The 16,680-nt window shown below is 39.1% G+C and overlaps 1 protein-coding gene across 1 annotated transcript in view; it reads left to right on the forward strand.

The window, feature by feature from the left end:
* LOC144644839 (unconventional myosin-Va-like) overlaps nucleotides 1-16,680 on the forward strand; it is a 43,557-nt gene that overhangs the window by 16,223 nt on the left and 10,654 nt on the right. Inside the window, exons 16-26 of the mRNA XM_078504392.1 lie at nucleotides 7,196-7,492; nucleotides 7,955-8,008; nucleotides 8,249-8,406; nucleotides 9,010-9,316; nucleotides 11,356-11,445; nucleotides 11,684-11,908; nucleotides 12,582-12,675; nucleotides 13,409-13,612; nucleotides 14,615-15,282; nucleotides 16,067-16,141; nucleotides 16,278-16,380. Coding sequence (XP_078360518.1) covers nucleotides 7,196-7,492; nucleotides 7,955-8,008; nucleotides 8,249-8,406; nucleotides 9,010-9,316; nucleotides 11,356-11,445; nucleotides 11,684-11,908; nucleotides 12,582-12,675; nucleotides 13,409-13,612; nucleotides 14,615-15,282; nucleotides 16,067-16,141; nucleotides 16,278-16,380 — 2,275 coding nt within the window. The remainder of the gene's footprint in view (nucleotides 1-7,195; nucleotides 7,493-7,954; nucleotides 8,009-8,248; nucleotides 8,407-9,009; nucleotides 9,317-11,355; nucleotides 11,446-11,683; nucleotides 11,909-12,581; nucleotides 12,676-13,408; nucleotides 13,613-14,614; nucleotides 15,283-16,066; nucleotides 16,142-16,277; nucleotides 16,381-16,680) is intronic.

Raw genomic sequence — 16,680 nt, forward strand, 5'->3', positions numbered from 1 at the left:
TTGTAGGACAAAGACCATCATCTCACAGTTGCAGCTGACCTTTTGGGTATAGACAGAAGCCAATTTAAGAAGTGGCTTTGCAATCGGAAAATTGTCACTGTGCAAGAAGTGTTAATTAAACCACTCAACTCTGAAGAGGTAAGCATGATCAGTGCCTTTCAAATTGCTTAGTGATGCCAACAGTTCTCCCTAAATACAAAAGAATTTCAGGTTGCAGGACCTTTCACACCAGCACAACCCGCCTCTGGAACAATGTTGACGTTTCCATTCGTAATGCCGCATCGCCCAAACAGTTTACAGAAAAACTACACCAGATGCTACTAAAACAAAATGCTGGACTAGAACATTTTAAAATCAGCAGCACTTTTAAGCTCCTATTGTATTAAATTAAGTTTAAATTTTTATCATTTAAGTATATAATATGTAGTTAGGTTTATATAGAACATTTTAAAATCAGCAGCACTTTTTAGTTCTCATTGTATTAAATTAAGTTTACATTTTTATCACTTAAGTATATAATATGTAGTTAGGTTTATATAATATGTAGTTAAGTATGTAATATGTAATTAATTAGGGAGGGCCATATTGTAAACTACTGGGCCACCAGTAAACTATGTTACCCTTGTTAAATAAAGTCTTACTATTATTATTATTATTATTATTATTATTATTATTATTATTATTATTATTATTATTATTATTATTATTATACCAGTTTAAATGCAGAGGTGGTGGAGCGCTTTGAAACATGGGGGTGGGGGGTGAGGGTGGGACTCATTGGACACTAAGCCAAGCACATACCTGATCCGCTGCCTATGAAATGGTAACATGGGAGGCAGGTGGACTCAGTATCAAGGGATCTGAGCTCACTGACCCTGGTCAGGGTTATTGCATTGCATTCTTGGTCAAGGTACTTTTACTGGCAGTGCCTGTCTCCACCCAGGTGTATAAATGGGTACACATATTTATTTAATAATTTAATGCTGGGGTAACCCCCGCAATGGACTGGCATCTCATCTAGGGGAAAGTAGAAATACTTCTAGTCACTTAATGCTATAGAAATTGGGATAAACACTGGCCTAATGAGCCACTAGACTCAAAGGCAGACTTAACTAGGTAAATATAAAAATAAATAAAATAAAAATAAATGGGAATTTACAGTGGGATCTTCCACTAGGTGGCTCTTCTTGATGGAATTAACATGCTGTGATATGCTCCTTCTTGTAGGCCAATTCTGGAAGAGAAGCGATCTGCAAACACATCTATTCACAGCTGTTTAAGTGGATTGTTCAGTGTATCAACAATTCTCTTACTACTGGACTCAAACCAAACTCATTCCTTGGAATTCTTGACATTTATGGGTAGGATATACTAGTTCCATGCCACTGAAGAATCACGGTAAAAAATAATTTACTGAAGTAGCCCTTTTGGCCAAACTGTGTGTAGTGGTCTGTACTCATACACATAGCTTTATGCATTTTCTAAAACAACTGCATTTCATACAGATTTCCCTGTATTGGAATAAATCTAGGGCACTAAGAAAATTAACAGCCTTATGTGCCTACTGGGGCGATGATTCATGATGATGATGATGACTAAGAAAATTACCACAAACATTCTTCTCCTTATTGGCTTAGGAACTATTAGATATTGGTCCTTGACAAACAAGGGAACAAAGAAAAATTTGCACCACTTTCTGTGTTTTCTTGGTTGTTTTAATATTTAGCAATAGATTTTGCAAAGACATGTTTGAATCCACTTTCACTTGTTGGAAACAATTACAGTTACTGTGATTATAGCCAACTTGATGCTGTGTGTCGCACTGGTAATGGCTAGTTCATCTCAGTATCCAAAGCACGCTTCTGGAATAAAGTATTGTTAATTCTTATTATTTAATTTGTGATTGTGCACAAAGTACAACTGGCTCTGTCGAAAATGATACCCTGTGGGGTTGGTGAGCAAGAATGGGTAATTCAGTAGTGGTCAAATATGGTCAAATCAACTGTGGTGTTTTAGTAATAATTTTTGTTATCGCCACCTTATTGTGAATATTGAACTTTGTTTAAAATAGCATTTCAGAAGTGGACTGCTATATACTGAGAACTGGCAATTTTTTTCAGGTTTGAAACATTTGAAGTGAACAGTTTTGAGCAGTTCTGCATCAATTATGCAAATGAAAAACTTCAGCAGCAGTTTACACAGGTAATTACTCATTGTCATAAAACGGCAAATGAAATGTATTTAACATCGGCAACGCGTCAGTGGACAGTGGGCCCACAGTGGACAGTCAGCCGACAATCAGCATTTTTTAATTGTTTTTTTTTTTTCCCAAGACTTTTTTATTTTTTACATTTCTTTAATCTTCATAGAGGAGCCTACTGTCAACCTACTGTAAAAGATCATTCATATTATTCCAATACTAGCATTGTTATATATTATTTTTTTAAAATAAAACATAAGTTTTCTTTGATGTGTAATAATTTTTCCAGCATGTTTTCAAACTGGAGCAAGATGAGTATGTAAAAGAAGAGATAGAGTGGTCATTCATTAACTTTTATGACAACCAGCCATGTATTGACTTGATTGAAGCCAAGCTGGGAATTCTTGACTTACTTGATGAAGAGTGTAAGGTGAGTTGAAACGATATTGCTGTGTGGGGAGGTGGGCTTTAAATTAACAATCGTTATTTATTAATCACCATACAGTAATAAGTAAGCTCTTGATTTTGCTGATTCTAACAATATACAGGAACGCATCACACAAGCCCAGTCTATGGCCTTGCTCACCAAACTAAAGTCTCGCTATTAGAAGTTCAGTGGATAGAACCCCTGCCTGGTTTTTAGGAGGTCATGGGTTCAAATCACTTTTGTGACAATGAATGTTGCATCTTTATGGCTTTACTGCTGAGCTTAAAGATTACAATCTTCTTTACTTATCACCATATCACATGATGCACCTCAAAACTGTTTAACTGTTAGAGCTTTGTATAAAAATCCAATACAATTCCACAAAAAATAGCCAAAAGGTTAACAAAGCTACCTCAGGGAATACCACAGCTGATGCAAAAAGGTTTCTTTATCATGGAGGAACTGAGAATTCAATTGCTGGTTTTCCTGGATGGAAAGCCTCAACCAGATTTGGTTGGAAAACATCGAAAAAGCCGAAATTATGATCATAATGACTTCTAGTACTATACATACCCCTGTTCCGTTTTAGTGTTGGTAAATGTTAAAATGTACTACATGCATGTGTCAGATTTTTTGTGAACATTGCACTGCGGCGAGAAGGGCAACATGTGTTGAAGCAATTATTTCTTTACAGTTTTGATGATGATTGCTGCCAATGAGTTATGGGTAACACCTCCTCCCTCCCCCCCCCCCTCCCCTGCCAGCATCTGTTGGTTAAGAGCACAACACAGTGACCCAGACAACGGGCAATTTATACCGGGTTATAATCTACATGTATGTCAAGGTTTTATTACCCAGATAAGAAACACAAATGTATCCCAAGCAAAGGAACATTTTTTCTCATGGTTGCAAATGCAAGGGTAGATTTTTGAAATTGTTTTACATTTTTAATCGCAGATGCCCAGAGGAGCTGACAGTTCGTGGATCCAGAAACTCTACAAACAACATCTGAAGAAGGAGCATTTCAGCAAGCCACGCCTGTCCCAAACAGCTTTCATTGTGCACCACTTTGCTGATGATGTGGAATATGAGGTCACTGGGTTTGTAGAGAAAAACCGTGATGTTGTTAATCAGGAACATCTGGCCATTCTTAAAGCTAGTGAGGTAAGTGAGATTTGTTGGAAAAACAGTCATTTCATATTAATATACAGGAATATTTAAACAAGAAGTTCCGGTATAAAAGGGGACTGGCCTGGTCATTCTCACGCCCAGTTGTCAGTCAATCATCAAAGCTTAAACAACTGGCAAACAACCTGCGTATTTTCCACAACTGTTACTGATAAAATGTGTTTCATTTTCGCTAGGAATATTCTGTTAAACGTTGGAAGTCATTTTTCATATTTTTGTCAATAACATATACCGTATTTTCTCGATTAAACGCCGGGCCCCGAATAAACGCCGGGTCTCCAAGGTAGAGTGGTCAGTAAGCCTTTTCGGCATTTATTTGAGGTATAATATGCTTTAGGTATGATGGCAAGATACATTCATGTCACAAATAATGACTAAAAACCCTTGTTTAATGAATATTTTGCTTAAATATACTGCACCATTCAAATAAACGCCGGATCCACAGAACCAAGTTTGAAATAAACGCCAGGGGCGTTTAATTGAGAAAATACGGTATATTGGTTTCATGAGATTTCAAAGTATGTTCAGCTTGAAGGATGCTCGGCACCGCAAATTTTTCTTTCGTAAACGGTCGTTGCCATATGAAACGGTCGATGCCATTTATACTTTGGACCAAATCGCATGAAAGGATCTTTCAAACTTTTTGAGAGTATCAGATGTTTGTTTAGAAATGTCAAGCGATTCCAAAAATTATTTTGGTTTTCTAGTTGACGAAATATCCGAGCTTCGGTATACCATAAGATCGCTATGTTCTCGACACTTGTAAAAAATTTGGCTCAGCCCGGAAGTAAGAAATATTGAAACAGAAAACTGCAGAAAACCTCACGCAAACGAATGAATGGATGAATATCTCCATTTACTTTAGTAACCTAATGAGAATATTCTATAATGGCATCGACCATTTCAAATGGCAACGACCGTTTACGAAAGGGAAATTTGCCTCGGCACCACAACGTGCCACGAATGCAAAGAGTACAAATTTGCATTTTGCGCCCGAGAAGTGTGAAATGTGGGAGGTGCCATCCCTTTTATAGAGGAACTTCTTGTTTAAGCCTGGTTTTTATTTATCTTGGCATAAGGGATAAACTCCGGAAGCGATCTTTGTACAACTTTTTTTTCATTTTTAGTTTAGCTGTTTTGCTGTAGAGATATAATATTTATTAGTTTTGCATTAGGCACCAGTACATTTGAATGAATTTCCATTCATCTGCAACTTTTGTAAGTTTATAAATTCTTGGCTGAACCGCTAACACAGAAAAATTCATAAATAAACCAATTGCAGGTCAATATTTAAACTTCTTTAATTTCAAGAGTCATTAGCAAACAACGCAATATTCCTAGCTTGAATCGGTTATCAGCCATCATTCAACAGTAAAACATAATAACTTGTGACTAAATTCATCACATTTAATTTAAATGATGTTTCATTAACCCAGAGTAAAACCCTAAGAGCAAGAACATGAACCAAAGAACAAACTCAACCCAGATATAACGCCGGGTCCAAGAATCGCACCCCGGCCACATTGGTGACATGCAAGCGCTCTCGCCACTAGGCTTTCCCTGCTCCCTGGAACAAATTTACGTCATAAACAAAACACATTTAGCAAACAGTGGACAAGAAAAATATACTAGTCAAAACTCTCAGCAACAGTGGACTTGAAGAGGTCTCTCTCTGAAAAAGATACAAAGTATCGCATATATTTAGAGGGGCACCTCTAGGCGCAAACTCAGCCAGTCCCCTGTGTGTTTGCAGAGTGTAATTAAAATATTTCAGGCGTTCGTTGCAGGCCTTATATACGAGGGGTTTGGGTTTTCCTACTCGCCCATTTTTTTCGTGCTACAGACCAGCAAACTGAACGGCTGGAACAGACTAACTGGAAATCCTAAAACGCACGTCCTAAACAATGCATAAAACTGTCCTGAAGCCAGATTTGCCTAAACCTTGTTTGTTCCTTATACAGTTTGAACTCGTGGCTCAAGTTATTGATTGCAAACATGATGTAAGTAAACGAGGTTCTGCTTGTTAATTACAAGGTTAACTGCAGTTTTCATTAAACTATTAAACGAAAGATTTAATAGAGTATAACCTCTGATGATCGACTAAAATAAAATTTGCACATTACTGGAGTATTGTTCATAAATCTTACTTTATTTAACTTTTCTTATTCTTACTTCAACGCATTAACATGGAAAATGTGAAATATAAAAGTACAGCAACTTTAAATTTTGAATTATTAATAGTAATTCTGCAAAATAAAGAATAAAGACATGCACTAAATACGATCACTGTTTAAAAAAAATAACGTTTAAGATGTTTAAAAGTATAAGGTGTAATCCAAGTGTTGACCTTCTTCGTGCTTAGAGTTTAGCTAATCAGAGAGTTTTTTAAACCATGCAAATAATGATAAAAACTGAACTCAATTGTGTCTTGCTTACAATTTTGTGCTGGTTGCGTGTTTGCTGCGTAGAAACCAGACAGTGTATAGTAAAATAATGAATAAGAACTAGAGGCAAAAAAGTAATCGCTGACGAACGCGGAAGCCAGGTTGTATTGGTTCTGGAAGCAACATGTTTCTTTCTACAACTAGTAAGTGACCGTAAAATCTACAAATCTTCTTGACTTGTCCCAACATTACGACGACGGATTTTGTTGTGTTGCAGTATGAGATGGTTGGAGACTTGTTTACTGAGAATGAAGCTCATCTAATGCCTCGTAAGAGAGCAGCCTCCAGATCTGGTAAAAATGTCGCTAAATCCAAGCGAAGCGTTGGATCAGAGGTTTGTGCGTAATAACTCTTTTGATGATACCACTGACTGTTCACCTTCTACCAACATCTCTTCCAAATGTAAAATTAAGTATTCTCTCTTTGAGAACTGATGAACTGATCAACATTGAACTCTGCTACAAGAAACTTATGATAAATCCGGGGTAAGAAAATATATAATTTGTGCACTTTTGAATGTATTTTTGACCATTTTTTTTTATTGTATGTCATTTTTACTTTTTCTGTTTTTAAAAACATGGCAATTTAAACTCTGCAATACCTATGTTCACGTTTGCTATATCGTGGTAAAAGTGGCTGTTATAAATGATGGAATTTGCTGTTTACAAGTAACCAAATATTGTAGTCTTACTATGTTTTAGAAGCAATGTCTTATGATCTGTAATACATGTACAAAGACGCGTTATAGTTGAAATTTTGGTCTGAACAAAAGGGGTTGCACCTAGAATAAATGTAGGTGGGGGCCGGGAGAGGGGGGGGGGGGGGGATTTCCTTGACACCGGTTCTTAAGGGCTGGGTATTGTAATCGTTGGACAGAGAATCGCTTGTGAAGAACTTTTGCCTTGCCCTAACTATGTTTTTCTTCTTTCCATGCAGTTTCGTGAATCTCTTTCCAAGCTTATGGCCACTCTAAACAGCACCGTTCCGCATTACATTCGCTGCATCAAACCAAACGACCGCAAAGCACCTTTTGCGTTCAACCCTCAGAGAACCATCCAGCAGCTCAGAGCGTGCGGAGTACTGGAAACTGTACGAATCAGCGCCGCAGGGTACCCCTCTAGGTGGAGATATGACGAGTTCTTTAGTCGTTACTGCATGCTGCTCAAGTTTGAAGCCATTAACAGAAGAAAGCCTCGCTCCACGATAGAGTTGATATTAAAAACTTTCATTAAGGTATTAATTGATACATGGTTTATAGATACATTTTATGTTTAATATTTTTTTCAAGGAAGGGCGTTCTATGAATACAGTGTAGCCTCACGTGGGAACCTACATCTGAACAGGCTATGGATTAAATTTATGGTTTGCCCAATGTATCCGCTTTAGCCTGCGTAGCAGTAGCTTTCTACACAGTCCTTAGGGCGATCGTGTTTTACTCCTCACCCAGTGAAACACGATCGCTCTTAAAAACGACTGCGTGGCAGGCTACCGCAGCAGGCGCTTTTGTATTTTTTGGGTGTGCATTTTGAGAAACGTTAACACGTACGGCGCGCAACAGTGTAAGGAAGAAGAAAATCAAGGGCGGCGCTTTTTAGAGGGTGGGTACTTGCTGGAATGTTATTTAGAGCTTACAACTGGGAACATCAGCATATAACATTGTTGTGTTTCTAAAGTTGTTGTTTCTCTTTGGTTTAGGACCCTGACAAGTTTCAGATGGGTAAAACCAAGATCTTCTTCCGTGCTGGTCAGGTAAATAAAACCTACAATGTGAACCTTAATTAAAAGCTATAGACAAGCTATAGACCATAATGACATCCAATGTCAATAGCTATTGCCCCAGTATTTGTTGATCTTACCATCAGCAACATTTCCTTGGACACAATAGACCACTTTAAAATAGATTCGTTCTTATATAGTGGGGGTTGTTGCGTAAACTGTCTGCTGATTTTTATCTCCAAGATTGTTATTAATTAGATGTTTTAATTGTAGGTCGCATATCTGGAGAAACTAAGAGCGGACAAGCTTCGCGACAGTTGTATAATGATTCAGAAGAATTTCCGATGTTGGAGAGAGCACCGCCTCTACCTGAGGATGAGGCAGTCTGCGATCCTCATTCAGGCTTGGGTACGAGGTTATCTTGCAAGAAGGTTTGTATTCACTTACCTTGTGATGTTAATTTGTTGTGAGGACCTTTTTGTCGGTCGCGCGTTGGTGTTTGTTGTTTTGATTTAAAGGACAGGAGGCGAGGCAACAGAATTTTCCCGCGATTTTCGTCAGAGTGCTTGCTTAGCGACATGACGTATTATTATGACGTCATTGCTGACGTAACTTTCGGTTTCTGACTAAAATGATAATAATAAGAAACTTTTCGGGCACATGCAGGAGAATTTTTCAAAAGTATCAGTTGTTACTCCTACAGGAAAGGCATTCAGGAAGGCAATTACTCGGTTAATTGTCTGCTTATAATGCTTAGGGCAGAGTTAGGCCTTCAGGCAGATTAACTTTTTCTGGGAATGCAGATAAAAAACATCTCATATAATTTGAATCAACAGCGGCTTAGGATTTTTGAGGGTTTCGTATTAGGTTGGTGTAAGGAGATGTCCCCCAATAGCAAACTGTACAGTGAGCTAGAATGATTGTTGACACATTTATTAAGTTCTTATTATATTATTTTAGCTGCAGTAGCAACTTTGTAAATTCCTAACCACTCTAACTAACACAGAGATCTTCATGATTTATTTCAATCTTAGACTTGCTCAAGACTTGCGAGAAAAGAAGGCCGCCATTACAATCCAGCGCTACTATCGTGGTTATGTCTGCCGCAAAGAATTCACGTCCATTCGGTCGGCTGTGGTTACAATCCAATGCTTCACTCGTGGCATGTTCGCCAGGAGGCTGCGAATGCGCCTGTTGTATGAAGCTAAAACAAAGATCATTCAACGCTGTTGGCGAAAATACAGAGCGAGAAAGAAGTACAGGAATTACAAGAAGACGATCATTTACCTTCAGTCGTGTGTGCGGAGGATGATTGCCAGGCGAGAACTAAAGCAACTCAAGGTACTTTAGAGTGTCTTTCACTCCGGATTCGTTTTCTTGAAACGTGTCTTGTCCGCCGGTCGTACATGTTAAGCACAGGCCAAACGGTAACGCAAGTGGACGCAAGTTCAACTTGCGTACAGACTTGCGTTGGGTGGCCAAACGAACCCATTGGATTAAATGTAAAGTTTAACGCTGGAAAGTTCAATGTAAAATACTAAACGTTTCGGCAGTGCTGCCTTCATCAGTAGTAGTAGTAGTAAAAAAATGTCGTAGCTCACGCTCACGTATGCGAAAATAAACGATGGAAATTCAAATTAAAATAATTTGGGAGCTCGCGCGTGTGATGGAAGCGCGCGCGGGCAAAGCTCGCATACGAGTTACTTAAGCAAAGCTAAAGTCTTGGTTTAGCCCGCTTGGTGCCAGCGTCTTGAAATTGAAGATGACTCGCATTTCCTCACGTCTTCTCTTTGCTTGATCAGCCAGGTTTGCTCTTATCACTGCGACCATCATGTCGTTTAGGTTGTGGCCTGGTTTCGTAAAATGATCAGGTACCGGCAGCTCAACTCTCTTCCGTATGACGTCTAAACGGTGCTCTCTGAAGCGATCTCCGAGCCGACGGCCTGTCTCTCCAATGTAGACCATCCCGGGGCATTTACGGCATGAAATGCAATAAACAAGTTGACTTGTGATGCACGTATAATGGCCCGAGATCCTGATATGTCCATTGTGAGTTCTTATTCTGTCACTGGAGTTTACAAAAGGACAGGTTCGGCATTCGCGTCGGTTGCATTTGTAAGTACCCACTTGAATCTGGGGATCTGACGGTAGGCTAGAATGTACTAGTAAATCTTTAAGATTTTTTGCACGACGAAAGGCCTTTAGCGGCGGCTTGTTGTAAATGGCGCTAGTGCTTTGGTCATCGCGTAAGATTGAAAAGTTCCGCTGTATGATGTTGCAAACATCGACGTTCTTGGGATGATACGTGATAACCAGAGGTGGGCGGTCGACGGCAGTCTCGTTCCCGGCGGTGGATGCGAGTAGATCTTCTCTTCGTTTTGCTTCCGCTCGTACGCGTGCTCTGGTTATTACGTCTTGTGGGTAGCCACGTGCCGCAAAATGCCTTTCCATGTTAGATGTCTCGTGCTGAAAATCATCATCGTCACTGCAGATCTTTCGCAGCCGTAGGAACTGACTATACGGAATCGATGTTTTACATTTGGATGGATGTGATGACTACACGTGGTCTGTCTCAGCCGACAAGCTCCCGTTCCTGGACATCTACATGGTTCCGCGTGGTAACCGCATTGAAACATCAATTCATTACAAAGAAACAGATAGTCATTCGTACCTTGACTTTGGATCATCACACGCGCGAGCTCCCAAATTATTTTAATTTGAATTTCCATCGTTTATTTTCGCATACGTGAGCGTGAGCTACGACATTTTTTTACTACTACTACTACTGATGAAGGCAGCACTGCCGAAACGTTTAGTATTTTACATTGAACTTTCCAGCGTTAAACTTTACATTTAATCCAATGTGTTCATTTAAATTAACGCTGCGCAGGACATTTTCGTTTTTTGGCCAAACGAACCCGCATGTTAATTCGCAAGTGCACGCAAGTTTGCAAAACGTCATTTAAAATGCTACGAGGTGCAATTCAGTATTTGAAGTAAGCTGCAAAAAATGCGCTGACTTGCGATGGGTAGCCAAACGGTGATAAAATTGCGTTAACTTAAGTGCACATTTGATCTCAATCAAAGTGAACGCAAGTGCACGCAAGTCCTGGCCAAACGGAGACGCAAGTGGACGCAAGTTTTCAACTTGCATCTACTTGCGTTGCAAGCCGTTTGGTCAGGGCTTTATGTAGTATAATTACCAACCGCATGGCAACCGACGGAATTGAGCAAAATGAAAGTGAAGTTCGTGTTCTTGTGCATGTTGTTATTCTTGCATCATTGGCGAGACATGTGGACGTTTTTTCTACACGTGTTCGTGAACACCTTTCTTCTGTGTTAGTAGCTTTTTCATTTCTGTTCTTGTTTTTGTTTTGTAGATCGAAGCGCGCTCTGTGGAGCATTACAAGAAGTTGAATGTTGGTATGGAGAACAAGATCATACACTTACAGCAACGTCTTGATGAACAGGTAGTTCTAAATAATTTGTTTTTAAGCCCATTTTAACCGTATGTCTGCCGTCAAATAGTGATTTAGCAGCCTTTCTTTTGCAAAATTCTCTGATGAACCGTTTCAGCCTATAAAACTAGGAAGCGCAATCATTCTTGCTTTGCATTTTTCGTGTAGCCTTCTGTACAGATTAGATTTATACATTATAGTTTGCAACAGTTATGGATCAAAATTCACTGCTTTGTATTCCTCATTCTAGGTCAAAGAAAAAGAACAAGCGATGGCTGCCGGGCGAGAACTTCAAGCCACTCGAAAAGAACTGGATCAAGCGAAGCAATGGAAAGGTCAGTTTGAATCCACACAGGCCAAGATGCTGGAGTTAGAACTTGAGATCAAAGAACTGCGTGAGGAACTTAACACGGCCATCATAGAGAAAGATGAAACAAAAGAACAAGCCAAGACTGAGAAAGAAGAACTGCAAGAGGTTTGGTTATCTCATTTTCTTAATTCTCATTACTAGTAACCGTGAACTTCTTTTAATGCCAGTTTTGAGAATTTATTGGATTTTGGTATATCAACATTTTTCAAGTTAATGATTTTCCGTATTCTCAACACCTGTCTGTTGACAATGTATTGATGTTGTTAGGAGAAAAAAGATGTTGGTTACTCTTTGACATGAAGGGTTAAACATGTGACATTTTTTGCTTGTCACGCGTCACACTAACATAGCAGGGTTGGACCACAGGAAAATCACAGGGGGCCCAAGCTCACTATAATGGAAAGCGAACGTAACTTGGATTCTCTTAGCAGTGGAAACCTCATTTACGATAACTCACCAAAATCAGCTCAAACTACCTCGAGAAACTGCAAAAACACAGCAACAGGATAAATCAACGTTTTTTCTCAAAGCATCCCATTTATACTGCCTAAAGCAAAGCCGTTGCTTTCCATACCAACCTATTTGTAAATGTAATTTTACGCAATTTATTAATAGCAAGACTCTATGTGTGAGCTTAGGTTTCCTGTGGTTAAACAGCTGTATAGACAGAAATTGATTATCATAACTTATCATGAAACAAACAACTTTTTGCAGCCAACGCTAAAACCGTTTTAAAATTTATCAATTATTTGAATTCGTTTTTAACCATTTCTCGCAGATGAACACGAAGTTAAAAGAAGAACTGGCAAAGAAAACAGAAGAGCTTGCTGAAGCCAAGGCAATAAATGAAAGAGAAGTTTCTCTCAGAGACGGTTAGTACTTAACTCATTTGTAACTGAATAAATTAGATATCTCTGAAAGGTAGAGAAAAAGGACAAATCAATCGACCTTACACAGAGTGTTTTTTTTGGTGACATTTTGCAGGCTACCTCCAACAGTTTTGTTTTGCCGATACCCATCGATACTTCGAGGAAGCCAGAGTGGGATATGATCAATGAAACAAACTCACTTGTTCGTACAGCGAAAATCCTTTAATACGGTCACCAACGGGCCAGTGAAATTTTGGTCGTATTAACGGGGTAGGGTCAAATTTCCTGACTGGTCTACTCCCGAGATCTACTCCAAATGACGTAAAAATTGCACTTCTAAAGCAACTGTTCATTAATAAACATCCCGACTGCAGATATACAGTAATTAAAAACTAATAAAGATTCAAACAACACATATACAATATGATGGGAAAATGAACATCACCGGATTAAAAAGTGGGTATTTGGTTCGAGTGGCCGTATTGATGGGGTAAAATTCTAAAGGATTATGCAGGTTGGGATTTCAGATTGTGGCCGTTGGCCGTATTTACGGGTGGCCGCATTAATGGGGTTTAAGGAAATGTATGGGCGTTTCGCCAGGACAAAAAAAGTGACCGTAATAACGTGCCGGTCGTATGAACGAGGTGGCCGTAAGACAGAGTTCCACTGTAATTGTATTTACCAATATGCTTATGTATGTATTCACTTTCAATTGATATTTTTCTTTTTCCTTCAGAGATCATCAACCAAAGTCTTGACGCTCAAAGACAGCAGATATTGGCGGAATTTGAAGCCGAACGAACCAATCACCAGCGAGTATTACGAGACTATGACCGACTGGAGCAGCGCTATCAAAATCTACAAGATGAATTAGAGATTGAAAAACTCAGTCCAGTGGTCAAAAAAGACTTCGATGGCTTAATAAGCGCCAGTAGTTCAGGTTTGTAGAAACACCATGAATAGCGTCATTTGATTGGCTGTGGGGAGTTATATTTCAGTTGCATTACATACCATGCTGCCGATTCAACTCGAGCTTCGTTCTGAGAAAACTGTGCTTATAAGTGACAGTTTAAAGAAACTTAAACTTTGCCCAGTTAGTGTAAGGCTGACCATAGTAGCGTGACTACCGGAGAAATTGCTTATCGTTAATCTCAGCGGCGCGTACTTTCTTTCCAAAAGCTTAGTTATTTTCTGTTAATAGACTGACTCGGAGACATTTTACAACAAGAAGCTAAACGTAAGGAAAGGCTTGATTTGTAACAAAATTTTCCCAAAAGAAATTTTATAAGATGTATGTAAAACGATTTAAGGTGTTGCCACACAAAGAAACATGTTGCAGCGACATGTAGCAGGAACAAAATTGCAACGTGTACACACACACAAGAGAATGTAGTATAGGGACAAGTTGCAGAGATGCGTGCCATAGTGCCACTGTGGGACGTGTTTCTGGTACACGTGCCTCTCACATTTTGTGTGGTGTGTAAGTACTCGTTGTTAAAGGAACTGTGTCACGGATCTTAGAAATTTAGGCATGGGAAATGGCCAACAAATTCGGTAAAATATGAAAAAAATAATCGCTTATAACAGCGAAGGAGCATTTCAATGACACAGCAAATACAAAAGAAGGTACGGATGGCCAAAAGTGAAGAAGATTGAAACGGATTGCGATATCGGTTTTTGATATAGTGTTGGACTGACTGTGTGGTTTTTTACCACAGTTTTCAAAGTTAATCTCGTTTGCTTGTAACTTTGAATTATAATGCCAAGGACAACTTTGGTTGCAATGAAGCTGTGGTTTTGTCATTTTGATCCATAGAAGTAATTTTTTAAGTCTCATAGCGAGTATTTGGCAAAACTTAAATAAAATAAACGTCACTCAGCCATGACACAGTCCCTTTAAAAATGTTTTTGTCTATGTTGATTAGCATTTTTTCTCTTGCAGAGGCCTCATTAGTGGACGCTGTTGAGATGGAGCAGCAGCAAAATGAAGACGCGGAATCTGGAATAAAAAAGAGCAAGCTTGTGCGCGGATTGAAGAAACGAATACGCGAATTAGAGGACAAATTACTGGAATCTGAACAAGTTCAACCCAAGGGAGATGTACCCAGTATTACTGTAGAAACTACAGCAGAACAGAAACCACCAAGTGAAAATCAAATTATTGAATCTGAAAAGTACCAACTGGTAGTCAAGGAGAAAGAAGAGTTAGAGAAGGAAAAGGGAAACCTAGAACAGGAGAGTAAGAAAATCAAATCTGAGCTGGAGCTTCTTAGAAAGCTTGTCAGTCAGAGAAATATCGATAAGGAAGCAGAGTGGGATATGATCAATGAAAAAATGGACGAAATCTCTGCTGATCGCGAGCAGTTAGAAAACGATAAGAATCGCTTGAGACAGGAGCTTATTCGAATGGCGTCTGTAGCGAAGGACATGCATAATGTTGAAGAGTTGCTAAGAACTAATCCTGATGAGAGCGCGTATGTGCTGCAGGCGGAGAGTTTGAAGAAAGCAAACAATGTGCTGCAGAATGAACTTCACGACTTGATCCAGAAAGAAAAGGAATTGAAGTCAGCGAATGAAAAGTTGTGGAAGGAAAAGGCGCAGTTACAAAGGGTAAGTTTTTTATTGTATACTGCAGCCTCCACCTAATAAGGCAACTTTGTCAAAGGTCATTCCATCGAAATAGAACTGACAATAGAATTTCGTTCAAACTTTGCCTATTAGTTGTTCATCTTTAGGGAACTTTATTTTTGAAATAAAAAAGAGGGGTCTCGGCATTCGTTTAGGAGCTGGAAGACCTTGAATATACTGTACCCCAAAATTCCTTACAATATCAGCTTTTGGAAACGTTATTATTTGAACTGTTCACTTCACGTTTCGCGAGAGCAGAAAAAATAGTGAGAGAGTAGAACGCGAAATATAACTATGGATGAACCACGCCAACTTAAACGAACAATTTTATAAATGTTTCGTGATTAATAAGGCATGCAGTGGCAATCAACGCTGATTTAACTTGTTCCTGCCATGCAGTGATCTTAAGGTCACAATTATATTATCACGAGTACTGGGGGCTAAGTTCACTTTTCCGTTAATTATTTATTTTATATTTTAGAAATTTTGTTTATATTTATTTTATAGAAAGAAGGTGATTGCTAGACTCAGAAAAAGAGGAAAATATGATAGGTCCGTTACTTGTTTACGAGAAAACGACGATTTATCTTTCTCGCCAGCCAAGCCGTATAGAAAAAAGCCGCCATTTTTTTATGTACGCGCGCCAATCACGTGTAAAATTATGCGCAGCACGGGATGCGCAATGCATTACTAAGGAATTACCTTAATGAAAAATTATTTTAAATTATAGTTTGGAAAAATGTAGCTATCATTCATTTTATTGTAGGGACGTGGCTCATCATTGTCATCAATGGATGGAAACTTCAATAAAGAAGTCGGTCGATTGGTAACAGAGAATGTGGTAAGTCAAATGTTTAACGAAATGCTTCGTGTAACGGATGCTTAACGAGTGGCTTGGTGTGTGAGGGGCTGGGCAGGGGTTTTTTCAGACCGTCTTTTGCTCTTCTTTAATACATGAACAAACTTGTGTTTTTCAGGAGCTTCGTGAGCAAGTTGAAAAACTTGAGGCAGAGTTGGAGGAATACAAGAAAGGTGTTACCGCTCTGACTCCGTACCGAGGAAGAGCTCAGTCAATGAAAGGTATGCTAACTATAGCGTAAACTGCTACTTTCTCTTGGCTCTATTCTGCGAGTACTTTGCAAAAATCCTAATGCATTACAGCAGGAAGCATAAAAGTGTGACCGCCCTTATTCAAGGTTGGGCGCTTAATCGAATAATTACGGTATTTTTACTTTCTCAAGCTTACATGCACCTTAAACTACTAGCAACAGAAATGCTTGACGTCCAGCAGACCTTAAGCCTGGTTTACACTAGCGACGCAAACACAAGCGCAAGCATAAGCGCAATCACGCAAAAAGGACAAATTTTGATCCTTGTTCT

This window comes from Oculina patagonica, chromosome 2 (genome assembly GCF_052425735.1).
Source record: "Oculina patagonica isolate OP01 chromosome 2, crgOcupat, whole genome shotgun sequence".
In the NCBI taxonomy this organism is placed as follows: domain Eukaryota; kingdom Metazoa; phylum Cnidaria; class Anthozoa; order Scleractinia; family Oculinidae; genus Oculina; species Oculina patagonica.